Source organism: Ailuropoda melanoleuca, chromosome 2, assembly GCF_002007445.2.
Source record: "Ailuropoda melanoleuca isolate Jingjing chromosome 2, ASM200744v2, whole genome shotgun sequence".
NCBI lineage: Eukaryota > Metazoa > Chordata > Mammalia > Carnivora > Ursidae > Ailuropoda > Ailuropoda melanoleuca.
The window spans coordinates 127715255-127729505 of NC_048219.1; the positions used below are offsets into that span (position 1 = coordinate 127715255).

At 37.2% G+C, this 14251-nt stretch overlaps 1 protein-coding gene across 1 annotated transcript in view; it reads right to left on the reverse strand.

The window, feature by feature from the left end:
• ACVR1C (activin A receptor type 1C) overlaps window positions 1-13820 on the reverse strand; it is a 77692-nt gene extending 63872 nt beyond the window's left edge. Inside the window, exon 1 of the mRNA XM_011230540.3 lies at window positions 13532-13820. Within this exon, the coding sequence (XP_011228842.1) occupies window positions 13532-13604 (73 nt within the window). The 5' untranslated portion in view covers window positions 13605-13820. The remainder of the gene's footprint in view (window positions 1-13531) is intronic.
• Window positions 13821-14251: the final 431 nt, after the last annotated feature.

Genomic DNA, 14251 nt, shown 5'->3' on the forward strand with positions numbered 1-14251 from the left:
CCCTTTATTATTTTATTCCTTCTATTTGCTTTGAGTTCATTTACTATTCCTATAAGTTTCATTCTAATCACTGCTTTAGATGTATTCCACAATTTCTGTTGTGTTATAGTTTCATTTTCTTTTAATTAAAAATAATATATATACTATATATATAGTATATATACCACACACAGTATATATATAGTATATATATATTTTGCTTCTACTTAAATCCATTTTTGTTGTGTTATGGTTTCATTTTCTTTCAATTAAAAAAATATATATATACACTATGTATATATGTATATATGTATATGTACAATATATAATATATATATACATATTTTGCTTCTACTTAAATCCGTGTGTATTTAGACATTTGTTGCTTAATTTTGAAATATTTGGTAATTTTCCAGATAAGCTGCTGTTGATTTCTAGTTTCTTTCCACTATGTTCAGAGAAAATACTCAGTGTACTCTAAATTTTTTAAAATGTATTAGGTTTCTTCTATGGCCTACATTATAGTTTATCTTGATTAACATTCTACGTGTGCTTTAAAATAATGTATATTCTGTTGTAGTTAGTTGGGATGTTACATAAATGTCAATTAAGTCAAGCTGGTTTAAAGCGTTTCTCAAATCTTATATATTCTTATTAATTTTTGGCCCACTTATTCTACCAGTTATGAGAGAGAAGTGTTGAAGACTCAAAATATTATTATATACTTGTCTGTTTCCCCTTCCAGTTCTATCAATTGCTGTTTCATGCATTTGAAGCTCTATGATTAAGTACATATGCATTTAAGATTATCATATCTTTTTGATGAAGTAATCCCTTAATCACTCTAGAATATCCCCTGCAACATTCTATTTTCTAAAGTCTACTTCGTCTGTTATTAATCTAGTCACTCCAGCTTTCTTATGATCAGTGTTTCCATGGTATAACTTTTTCTTATAACTTTATTTTTAACTATTTGTGTCTTTATAGTTAAAGTGCATCTCTTATATTGAAAGTGAGTTTCTTATAGCCAGCATATAGTTAGAGTTATAATCTCAGTTTTTTGATTGGTGTATTTAAATGACTTACATTTAATGTAAGTATTGATATGGTTGAATTAAAATCTACCATTTTACAGGTTCCTTTCTATTTGTTCCACCTTTGGTGCACCTTTGCCATTTTATCATGTTTTTGGATTAAAATTTTCTCTTTCATTTTATGTACTTTATTATCTTCTTATTTATGCATTTATAATTTAATATTTTAGGGGTTGCTCTTGGATGTACAATATACATCTTTAATCACAGAATAACTTCAAATAATACTATAATCCTTCAAATGTAATGTAAAAAATTAACAATTGTATATTCTCAATTCCTCCTTCCCATCCTTTGTGCTAAGGCTGTCATGCATTTTATCTATACCTATGCTATACACTCAAAAAGCATTGTTCTTATTTTTGCTTTAGAAAGTCAATGCTATTTTAGAGTGATTAAAGTTAAGGAAAATATAATTTATATTTATGTTTATTTTAGCTATTTTCAGAAATATTTATTTCTCCGTGTGCATTTAAGTCTGTGATACTGTACACTTTCTGTCTGAAAATGTTCCTTTAACATTTCTTGCTGTACAGGTCTAGGAGTAATGAATTCTCAGTTTTTATTTATTGAAAATGTCTTCATTTCACCTTTATTTTAAAAGATAACTTCAAGGGTGCCTGGGTGGCTCAATCAGTTAAGCATTTGACTTCAGTGCAGGTCATGATCTCAGGGTCCTGGGATTGAACCCTGTATCAGACTCCTTGGCTGAGCAGGGAGTCTGCTTCTCCCTCTCACTCTGCCCCTCCCCCCATTTGTACACTCTCTCTCTAATAAATAAATAAATAAAACCTTTTAAAAAAAAAGTAACTTCATGTGGTATGGAACACTTGGTTGCTTTATACTTGTGCACTTTAAATTGTCACTTTATTGTTTTCTGGTTTGCAGTTCATGATGAGAAGCCTGCTGTAATTCTTAACTTTATTCCTCTGTAATAGGTCTATTTTATTTGGACTGCTTTCAAGATTTACACTTTTATCTGAATTTTATCAATTCATATATGATGTGTCTAACAGTGTGCGGTTTAGGAAAAGAGATATTTAACCTGCTTGGGCTTCTATGAGCCTCTATGATTTAATGTCTTTCATTGCATTTGGAAAATTATTAACCAATACATCACTTCAACTATTTCTTCTATCCCATTTTGTCCCTTTTCCATCTAGGATTCCATTTACACATACGTTATACCACTTCATATTGTCTCACACTTCTTGGATGCTCTGTTTTGGGCCTTTTCACTCTTTCCTTTTTATCTCCTGACACTTCCCATTTTAGTGTAATGACTTTGTAATACTGTAATTACACAATTATAAGGTAATTTCTATTGGTCTATCATAAAGTTCATTATTCATTCTTTGGCTGTGCTGAATCTACTGATGAGCATATCAAGAATATTCTTTATCTCATGCTTTCATAACCAGTGTTTCCATTTGACATTTTCTTACATTCTCTTTCTGCTAAAATGCCACATATTTTCATGTGTATTTTCCACCTTTTCTTCTACAGTTTTTAATCACGATTATTTTAAATCCCTATATGATAGCTCTAACATCTGCATCATACCTAAATCATGAGTGCCCTGTCTCTTACAAGTCAAGTTATTTCTTTGATTATTTGTGTGTCTCATTATGTTTGGTTTATGTCAATATAATTACACAACTGATAAATGTAATCATACAATTATAAGGTCTTTACACTGAAGGTGTAAAGGAGGTGTCATGGGATAAAAAGGGACATGAGGTCAGCAAAATGAAATGTTATGTGTAAAGTGATGTATGAAATAGTACAATACTGACTCATAATGAACATTAAATTAAGAAAAAATACATATAAACCTAGAACTACTAAAAAAAATTTTAAAAGAGAGTGTTAAGAGATCAAAAAGGAAATGAAACAGAATACTCAAAAAAAGTGACTAGCCCCCCCCAAAAAAGGCAAAAAAAAAAAGGAGGAAACAGAAACAATAAAAAGAGAGACAAATAGCAACATGGTAGGCTTGAATCCATACCAATAATTATACTAAATGTTAATGGCCTACCCACCTGAATTAAAGGCAGATATTGTTATATAGTTTAAGGACAAAAATCAAGAACCAACTATATGTTATGTACAAAAGTTGCACATCCAAGATAAAGACACAGATAGGGTGTAAGTAAAAGTATGGGGAAAACAAACATGGAAATATGAAGCATAAAAAAGTCAGCATAGTTATATATAATATTGCACAGAGTAGACATGAAAACAAAAGTATTACTGAGATGAAGTGGGATATTTCATAATAATTGGTCATTGCATCAGGAAGACATGACAACTATAAATGTGTCATCTAATAAATGAGTTTCAAATAAATAAATCTAATAAAAGAGTTTCAAAATATATGAAATAAAAACTGACAGAACTAAAGGGAGAGAAAGATAAATCCACAAGTATAGTTGGAGATTTTTAACACCCCTCCCGGTAAAAATATAGATGATGTGAACAATACTATCAATAAATTTTACCTAATTAGCATTTACAAAGCAATAAACTCAACAGTCAAAACTAATCTATGGTGGATAAAATACACACTAAGGAATGACTGGGTAGAACATGAGGAAACTTATTGTGGTGATGTTTATTATTAACATCTTGAAAAGATTAAGGGAATGAATTTCTCAAAACACCATGAATTCACATGTAAGATTTGTGAATGTTATTATATTTAAATGTTTCACAAAAAGAGAAAAATGTTAGCAAATGTTGTACTTGTGTAATATGCATACAGAAGTATTTAGAGGGTAGTGTACTAATATTTGTAGCTTATTTAGAAATACATAAAAAATAATATATTTTTGATGAATAGAGTAATAGATAAATGGATATATATGTGATAAAGTGAGCATAAGGGTATGATCTAGTTGGTGGATATATGGATGGATGGTAACTAAATTTCTTTCAATTCCAGTTAATTAAAAAATTTTTCTTTTTTATTATTATTATTAGTTTAGGGATAGAATTTAGTGATTCATCAGTTGCATATAATACCTAGTTCTCACTACATCAAGTACCCTCATAGCCCATCACCCAATTACCGAATCCCCACAACCACCTCCCCTCCAACAACCCCGCTTGTTCCCCATAGTTAAGTCTCTTATAGTTTGCCTCCCTCTCTGTTTTCATCTTATTTTTTTTCCTTCCCTTCCCCTATGTTCATCTGTTTTGTTTCTTATATTCCACATATGAGTGAGATCATATGGTATTTGTCTTTCTCTGACTGACATAATTTGCTTAACATAATACCCTCTAGTTCCATCCACATCATTGCAAATGGCAAGATTTCATTATTTCTGATGCTGAGTAATATTCCTACACACACACACACACACACACACACACACCACCTTCTTTATCCATTCATCTGTTGATGAACATCTGGGCTCGTTCCATTGTTTGGCTATTGTGGACATTGCTGCTATAAACATTCGGGTGCAGGTTCCCTTCTGAATCACTACATATCCTTTGGATAAATACCTAGTAGTGCAATTGCTGGTCATAGGGTAGTTCTACTTTTATCCTTTTGAGGAAACTCCATACTGTTTTCCAGAGTGGCTGCACCAGTTTTCATTCTCAACAACAGTGTAAGAGGGTTCCCCTTTCTCCACATCCTTGCCAACATCTATTGTTTCCTGAGTTAATTTTAGCCATTCTGACCAGTGTGAGGTAGTCAATTGATGAAAAGTTTAATAAAATGTTGAGGAAAAACACTTTTGAAATAAATCTTTTCCAGAAAATAAAAATGCATTAGAATTTATTGTCACAAGAACTGAACTACAAGGAATGTTCTTCAGGCTAAAGGAAAAGGACACCAGATGTAAATTCACATCTGTACAGAGTAATGAAGAGTGATGAACAGAAATCATAAATATGTGGGTAAATGCAAATTCCTACATTCATTTTTTTAAATTCATTTAAAGGTAATTAAGTATTTAAGCCAAAATAAGAACTATTTTTTTCAAGGTCTATAAAATATTTAGAAGTAAAACACGTGAAATTAATAACACAAAGGACAAGAAGAGGAAAATGGAAGAATATGATAATAAGGTGTTTATATTAACCTGTGATAATTTAAAGATGGATATTATAAAACTTGGAACAATAACTAAAATAATACAAAGAGATGTAGCTTATAAAGCGATAGTGGAAATAATACAGAATAGCAACTTTTGTCAATTAAAACAAATAAAGACAAAAATAGAAAGAAATAAAGGAGAGACATAAAAACAACAAGATGACAGATTTAAACAAAACCATATTGATAAATACATTAAATGTATATGGTCTAAATTTTTCAGTTAAAAGACAAGTGTGTAAGCCTGAATAAAAAAGCAGAACCTAACCATATGCTCTCTTCAAGAAGCCCAATTTAAATATATATATTTGTGTGTGTGTGTGTGTATACACATAAGTATATATACATATGTGTACATATACATATATGCAACAAAAGTTTAGAATAAGAGGATGGGAAATCTATGATATGCAGGTACTCGGCAAAAGAAAGCAGGAGTAGCTATAGTAAAAGAGATATACAAGTATTAAGCATAAGAAAGCTGGGATGGCTATATTAATGTTAACAGAGTAAACTTTAAATAAAGCAAAGATTACCAGTGATAAAGAGAGATGTATCATAAGAATAAATAACACTAGGGGTAAAGTGGGAGATTTCCTAATGATAAACATTCATTAAGAGGACATAACAATCTTAATGTATATGTACCCACTAACAAAATTTTCAAATACATGAAGCAAAAATCAGACAAACTAAAAAGAGGAGCAGACAAATTCACATGTATGTGGGAGATATCAACAATCCTCTCTTGGAAATTGATAAAACAAGGAGACAGAAAATCAGTAATGACATAGAAGCCTTGAATAACACTGTGAAACAACTTGACCTAAAAAACATCTATAGAACACTCCACTCAACAATAGCAGAATATATGTTATCTTCAAGAACATGTAGTACATTTACCAGGTCAGACACATGCTAGGCTCTAAGACAGATAAATTCAGAAAAATTAAAATCATACAGATTATGTTCTTTCACTCCCAGTGGATTTAAATTAAAAGTCAATAAAAAACAACCTGAAAATTCCCCAAATATTAGGAAATTAAACAGACATCTAAATAACCCACAAGTCCCAGAAAAAGAAAACTAGAAAATATTCTGAACTCACTGAAAATTAAAATACAATATAGCACAATTTATGGATGAGCTTAAGGAGCTGCCAAGAAGGAAACTTGAAGCTTTAAATGCCTATATTAGAAAAGAAGAAAGGTCTTAAATGAATGATTTAAGAAAAGGTCATCAAACTATGGCCCATTAGCTGGCCCATTTGCAAATAAAGCAACACCTATTTGTTTATGCATTGTCTATGGTTGCTTTTATATGAAAATGGCTGAATCAAGTAATTGCAACAGAGACTGTTTGGCCCACAAGCCTAAAATATGTATTATCTGATCCTTTAAGAAAAAGTTTACCCACTGTTGATCTAAAGTACCAACTTAAGAAGCTAGAATAAAAAAGAATAAATTAAACTCAAAGTAAGTAGAGGAAGGAAATATGAAGATAAGAGTAGAAAACAACTAAAGAAAAAAAACTCTGAAAATCGATAAAACCAAAAGCTATTTATTTGAAAGAATTCAATAAAATTGATCAACTTCCAACTTACACCGATCAAGGTAAAAAGAAAGAAAATTCAAATTCCCAATGTCAGGGATATAAGAGGAGACAGCACTATAAATCCTATAGATATTAAAAACATAATAAAGAAATATTAGGAAAAACTTTATGATAATGGCAATATCTAAACCAGAGTTCAGTAAAAGCAATTCTAAAAGAGCATCTTCATCTTTATTTGGCACAATAAATCTCATTCTTTTAAAGCAGTCCATTTGTCTTAATGAAGTCAACTTTCCCCTCTGTGCAAAAAGTAATACCTTTTAATATAGTTAATATACAGCTAGAGAATAGCTGTAGGAAAACAATTAAAAAAGAAAGAGGCATTCATTTAGTTATGCATTTATTATCCCGTAAGAAATGTTCTGCTAATCATATATTTATTCTTTATTTAGTGTTTCAAATGTACAATGTATTATCTATTTCCTGGAAATATACACTACAGATTATGGGTGGAATTTGAGTGAGAACAAAGTCTCACTCTGATTATTAAAGCTGGCAAATATGCACAGAGCAGATCTTTACTCTTGAAGAGCAATAATGGGGATGGAGAGAAGAAATAAACACACTTCTAGGGGAGCAGGCCAGAAAAATGTCATCAGATAAAATTATGAGATGTGATGCATTAATACTCTTTAATATATTTTGGCTCTGTTTTAAAACAATCTGGTTCCTTAAAGCTGTGTTAATCTGGATTACCACCCTCTGAGTTAACATCTCTTGGAAAAGCATGCATTTATGAAACTAAACATTTTGCATTAAAATCCTCATTGTCTGGACCATAATGGGTTAGATTTATTTCTAATCCTGTTTTTGACCACGGAGTACTTATTTCAGTCAATCATGTCATTAAACAAAAAATTTAAAAGGAACTCAATCAACACACAGAGATATGGCATCTTTCTCAATCATTGTACCTTATAATGAGATAAGGATGATAAAACAAATTAGAAGAAAATATATGTGTCTCACTTTCAAAACTAAAGTATCCTAATCATTTTCTTGATGTGAAAAGTTTAATGAAAAAGCAGATTGATCTAATTTGGGATCCTTAAGTCACTGGCAAATTTAAATTGTTTAAAAAAATAATAAGCCAAGCTCTTGAGTCATACTGAATGATTCACCCATGAATTCTTGAGGGGATTAATTTAAAACAGTTCCAAAGAAACAGTATATTCACATACCTACTCTACAAAACAGCAGAGAACAACAGAAAAGGGAAATTATTCTGGAGGACAAAAAGTAAAGAATGAGGACAGAGTAGAACCTTATGATTCTCGTTGGCCAATCAGAACAAGCGAATGCAAGAGCCACAGGACAAGGCAAGGGAGCATCCCCTCAGAAATAGGGGTGTTGGCTTCTATGGAAATAAAGTCTTCATGCCTGTTTCACACTCCTACTCATCTCCTCCCTCCCTTTTACTTTTTACTTGATTTCTAAGTGTAAGGAGTAGTGGTTTTACTGTCCCCATTCCAGGGAATCAAGAGGCCCATGTGCTTTAGGGATGCAGCTTTTAAAGAATGTGAAAGGCACCAGGTTCATGACCACAGTCCCGTCTTCTACAGAGGTAACAAATGTGGGAAGGGCAGGACCTGCTTCCTCGTAGAAGAGAACCAGCCACCTCTCTCCAAAGACTCTCCACCTTTTCCTACCTGAGCAGTAGCCCCTGATGTTATTGCCTGAAACTTGTCAGAGCCACCATGAAGGCTGGACCAATGTGAGGTAATGGAGAAAGAGGTCCCCCACTCCGCCATCTTGGCTTCGCTTGGCAGGCATCACACATCTTTTCAATCAGTGTCAGGATCTAGAATTCTGATGTATCATAGCCTCCTCCCCTTTATCCTTAGGCTAACCGTTACAAGTTTTGAAAAGAGGAGTAGGTTAGAGTTCTGTGGTGCAATTTGGGGACAAAGTACCAAGTAACCAAAAGAACAATGACTTTGCTTTATTTTGCCTCTCTTTTCTGGATATCACCGAGGGATCCCTCTTGGACTGAAGAGAGGCACAGCTGAGACAGGACAGCATTTAGGTATTCCTGCTTCTCCTAGGAAAAGTGGAAATTCTGCTTCACTTATAAATATATCCCTTTATTATCCCAGTTTCTTAAACTATGTAAGGATAAAACTTGAGCTCTGACAATCAGCCCTGAAATTTAAAGTTAGAGAAGGCCAAAGCAATGAAATATCCAGAGGTGGCTTCACAGATGTAAGTGGTAAGAAATAATACACAGTACATTCTTTGTGCTTAGAATTTATCCTTTTTTTCACTGTTCAGTTCTGTTTTCCATTTATATTTAGAAATTAACTCTCATTTTATTAGTTAAAATAAACTTTTTATATATATGTGAACATACCCGTTTGAGCTTGTTAACGATCTTTGCATAGAGTTGCACATTTATAGGTCACTGTCCTCTACAAATCTCAAAATGAAGCCAATACTAATAATTTGGTAGCTGGCCAAGACTTAGCTAAGAGCAGGAACTAAAGGGTCCATAGTTGAAATTAATGTATCCCTGCCCGTTTCCCAAAGGACTTGCAATCACTCTCTTAGGAACCTGCTCTAAAACCTCAGTCTGTCTCAGATGAACAGGTCCTGTGAGGGACACTGCCTCCCCAGCCCTGACTCTGTCCATTTTCTACTCCCCCAAACTTGTCTTATTTACAGTAAGAGATACAAGTACTGCCAAGAAAAATACAACGAACTGCATCTTGGCTACTGCCTGGAAGCATTTCCCCTAAAAAGAAACATAGGGATGCTTATTCAAAAGGCAAATACTCTAAAAATGCATTTGAAAATAACAATCACATTCAGAAAATAGTAAATTTGGGCAAAACCAACTGCTTTCAAAACCTACCAATCATTTCCAAGGAGTCTAGAGAGTTATAATCTTTTTCACAACCCTTTCAAGTCAAGAACCCATGTAAGATTAGGAAAGGCTGTCTCTCTCTGTTCACCCGGAAACAGTGGAGCCACGCAATGCATGGCTGAAAGTGCTGGAAGTGACCATTCAGAAACGCATACTGGGATGGCGGCCAGGCTAGAATTTAAGTGGTAAGAGACAAGGACTAGAAATGAGGTCTACGCTTCTCTTTCTAATCTAAGAGCCGGGCAGACCGGCAACATGAGCAGTTTAGCTCATCACAGTATTTCTTTTATGTGGGGTTGCCAGGTAAAAGTACAGAACAGCCAGTTAAATCGGAATCAAACAGCAATTAATTTGATTCTCGATTTTTTAGCATTAGTCTAGACTTGTGCCCAGAACCCCAGGCCCCAAGCAACCAATTGCTTACTTGGTATCTCCACTTTAGTGTGTACTAGGCATTTGAAGCTCTCCACACCGAAACTGAGCTCCAGCTCTGAGCCACCATCCCCAGCCAACCCCCCAACCAGGGTCAGACCCGCTCCTCCTGCGGTCATCAGCCTGACTGCACATAAGAGTACTACTCCTCCAGGGCTCGAATCAAAAATTTGGAATCATCCGCTATTCCTCTCTCACACCTTACATGTATTTGTGTAGGATTATAGCAAATCAGAGGAACTCTAGTTGATACTTCTGTAAACTTGAGGTTAGATAACAGGTTGGGGCACTATAGTTAATGAAGAAGTATGCCCCCCAAGGACTTCAGCACAGACTTTCTCCTGGGCCAGAGAAGTCTCTTCCTTGGAACCATTTGCCTCTTGTCACATGTGTGTCAACCAACCAATAAATGACCCTGCTTAAAGAAGGGCAAATGTGGCAACATCTACTGCGTTTGTATACTCAACCAGCCCAAGGCTTTCACTTTCACTTCCAACACACCTTAAAATGTGCAGTGAAAACATCTCCCTATCTGAAACCCCCACCCTGGTTATTAAATGAAATGGTTACCTTTCCACTTTTAGAGCAACAGCATCTAGTTTTCCAAACTCTTTTTTAAGATTTTATTTATTTATTTGAGAGAGCACACAAGCAGGGAGAGCTGTAGAGGGAGAGGGAGAAGCAGAAGCAGGCTCCTCGCTCAGCAGGGAACCCCATGTCGGTGGTGGGGGGGGGTGCCTCGATCCCACCTGAGCCAAAGGCAGACACTTAACCGACTGAGCCACCCAGACACCCCCTGGGACTCCTTTTTTTTTGGGTAGATTTCCAGGCTCTTAATAATCCATTCCCACCCAGAAGACCAAGGAGTTTCATAAAATTAATAGAGAATGCACAGTGTGTAAATCCATTTAATATCCCAATCACAGCATCAAACTTCAGAACTCCAGGATATTTTGTGCCAACTCTTTGTTTAGTATATCTGATAAATGTGAGGTCATGTCCGGTCTTTCTTCCCAAATAGCAAGGAACCCAGAAACTAGATAAATAGAGTAACTCAGAGCAGCCTAATTTTTTAGCCAGCCCAGCCCAATAAATATTTTCTCATTTTTTTTCCATCAGCAGTTACCCTCTGAGATTTTCCTCCAGGAGCAATGGTTTCTACTCTACTGCTAATGCATGACATGCCTCAGGTGACAGAGATGTTGTGGAATAACAGCCAAAGCAAAAACGGATTATTGGTTTATCGATGTCTTTAGATATCGAAAGTCCTAGGCCTGGTGCTCAGCAGGGTCAGATCGGAAGGCGGTGTTTTCTGTCACCCAGCTATGTCATAGTGTCGGCAGCGACTTCGCCTACATTTTCAAAATTGACCATTATGATGAACAATGTAATTTATAAAAGTGACTAGATAAAAAATGATACAGGTAACCAGGTGAGAAAAACAATTTAAAACATGAAATAAAGAAATAAACTACCTTGATTCCCTCTACCAAATAATCAAAGATGGGTATAAAAGTTAAGATTCAAGAAAGTAGACAGCAATAGACATTGTTTCTGTGGGACACAAAGAGGGATAATGTTCTTAAAAGAGATTTGAAAGTGATTGCATTTGACCCAGAAAAGTTTATTGTAAAAGTTCAATTTTGATAAGTACTTCTCTACTATATTGACACATTATTTCCACATCAGTCATTTTTCTTAGCCTTCATATTCTGAGGGAAAAATCAAATCTGAATGGATGATCTATTTTTCTTTTCTTTTTTGTACATTTCAATGTCAAAAGTTTCCATGTTTTTTCAAGAACATAGCCTGGCATGTTTTCCTATTCTGCTATGCCCAGGGTCTCTGAAATTTTTGCAAGATTCTGACATATAACAAAATACAACTTTCAAGCTAGATAAAAAATAATTGAGTATTTTTAAAATGTCTGCAGCAAAGTTATTAGCTCCCTAAAATAAAAAGGGTTGTACAGACAGCCCGTGGAGGCAATTTCACAGGTGCCTAGTCAAAACTGATATCTAGAAGGTTGTTTAATTCTTTTTTTCATCTTTTTGGAAATTCTATTAAATTCATCAAGAGTACTTTCAGTATTCCGAGTTAGTGGAGTTTCCGCTCATTTCTTATGCTTTCCCATTGTCAGTTTTCTTCCCATTGATGAATTTACTAACTCTGAAAGCAAATATTTCACTTTATCCCCTATCCTCTGGACAGTCTCTGAGTAATGGCTTTCCTCAAAGGCCGTGCTTTTCCAAAGATAACTAAAATGCTTTAATCCTCAGATAGTATTAATTAATCACGACCAATAATCAATTTTCATTTCAATATTGTGCTTAGTGATTCTCTCAGGCCATCTGAAACTCGAAATCTGCACATGACAGCAATCATACTATTCAAAACATTCCCCTGCACATGTCACTAAAAGGAAAACTACCGACCCTGGAGTATAGCTATTAATGTCAAACAGATTGTCATCTGGGAAAACAAAAATGCATAAAAATCAGCTTCGGACAAAGTACAGCTCTATGGAAAAATACCAGGTTTTTGTATGCAAATGTCTTAAACATCTGATTGAAATGTTTAAAGAACGAGTTAGCAAGGAATCTGTGGCTGCTCTCCATATCCTAAGACAATGTTATAACGAAAACAGTTGTACAGCTAAAGGGTTTTCCATCATAGCACACTATGATTTTACCGAAGATGCATTTGCCCCAGTTTCTAGTAAACATTATAAGAAATGTTTGGTTTCTAGCTTGGGCCGAGGGCTCTATTTAGCCTATCGAGGCACAGACCTGTTAAAAACGCTGGGGCGCTTGCCAGAATTTTTTTCCCTGCAACTCTTAGTAAAGATCGTACCTCGAAAGCAATGTGCGTTGCAAACCACGCAGATTTAAGCTCCCTCTCTCGCCTACATAGCTTGGCACCAGCGGCTTCTGAGATATCCCTCGCCTCCTAAAACTCAGACCGAATCGCCACCACCCATTCCCCACCTTTGCGCCACCACCATGCCACAATCTTTGCTCAGCTCTCCCGAGCCCACTACAGAGAGTGCCCGAAGCCCCCGCAGCGTGAACTCGTGGTGCCACTCAACTCCCCAGCCCTGCGCACACCCACAAACACACTCTCCTACTCCCTCCGCAGCAAACTGCCCCCAAATTTGTCACCCACCTCACTCCCACTACCCATACCCCCCACGTCCCTGTCGCTTTTTCGCTCCTCCTGGTGGCTTCGTCCCCAACACACCTGTCTAATCCTATGGCTACCAGACGTCAAGTGCCCACGCTGCGCCCTAGCCTGCGCCCCCTCAATCCACCTGGCGCTTCCCACTCCGCCCAGCGGAAAGTCAGCGTGCTCGCAGCACCTTCTACCCCACCCGCGTGCCCACCCGCAGACCGCCCCCGACTCCCACCCTCGCCTGCGCTGGAGAAGGAGCGCCCGTCGTACCTGTCGAGAGCGCGGCGGCGGTGGCGAGCAGCAGGAGAGCCTGGCGGAGCGCCGCGCACAGCGCTCGGGTCATGGCCACCAGGCGGCCGCGCCGGGGCTGCGAGGTCCCAGAGCGGAGCTAGGCGGTCGGAACAGCGCGGGCCGCTTTGAAGTTCCCGGGGCACGGGAGGGAAGCACAGCCCTGTCACCCTTTTGAAGAGCGCGGTTGGCTCTAATCCATGCGGGCACCCCCTTCTTGTGCCTCCCCCATCCCTCGCCCCCCGCGGCTGGCGGTGCGCGGCGTTCCTGCCACCGGCCCCAGCAGCCGGCTGAAAGGGGGATGGGGGGGGACAGAGCCCGCCCCCGCCGCGCCTCCGCCCCCTGCGCCCTCTCGCAGCCTCCCGGCGCCTGGCGCTGCTGGCCAGGCGGGCAAAGGCGGCCCGAAGGCCAGGCAATGAGAGCGCCGAGAGCTGGGGGCAAGAGAGAGGGTTGCGTGGCGCGGAACCCCCAGGACCCGAGAGCTGGAAAAGGGGTCAGGACGCGAGGAAAAGCCCCACTGAGGCTTTAGGAAAACTTAAACCCTGCCGCAGTTGCTTCTGGTGGTCGCTGTACTGTCTCCTACAGAAGATTCACTCGTCCAGATCTCTTGACATTCGTTTGTAGTCCAGTGGCCTAAAGGTTTTCTAACTAAACTGAACCTTGAGACACCCCCAGGTATTCCTGCGGGGCTCGTCCCACCAC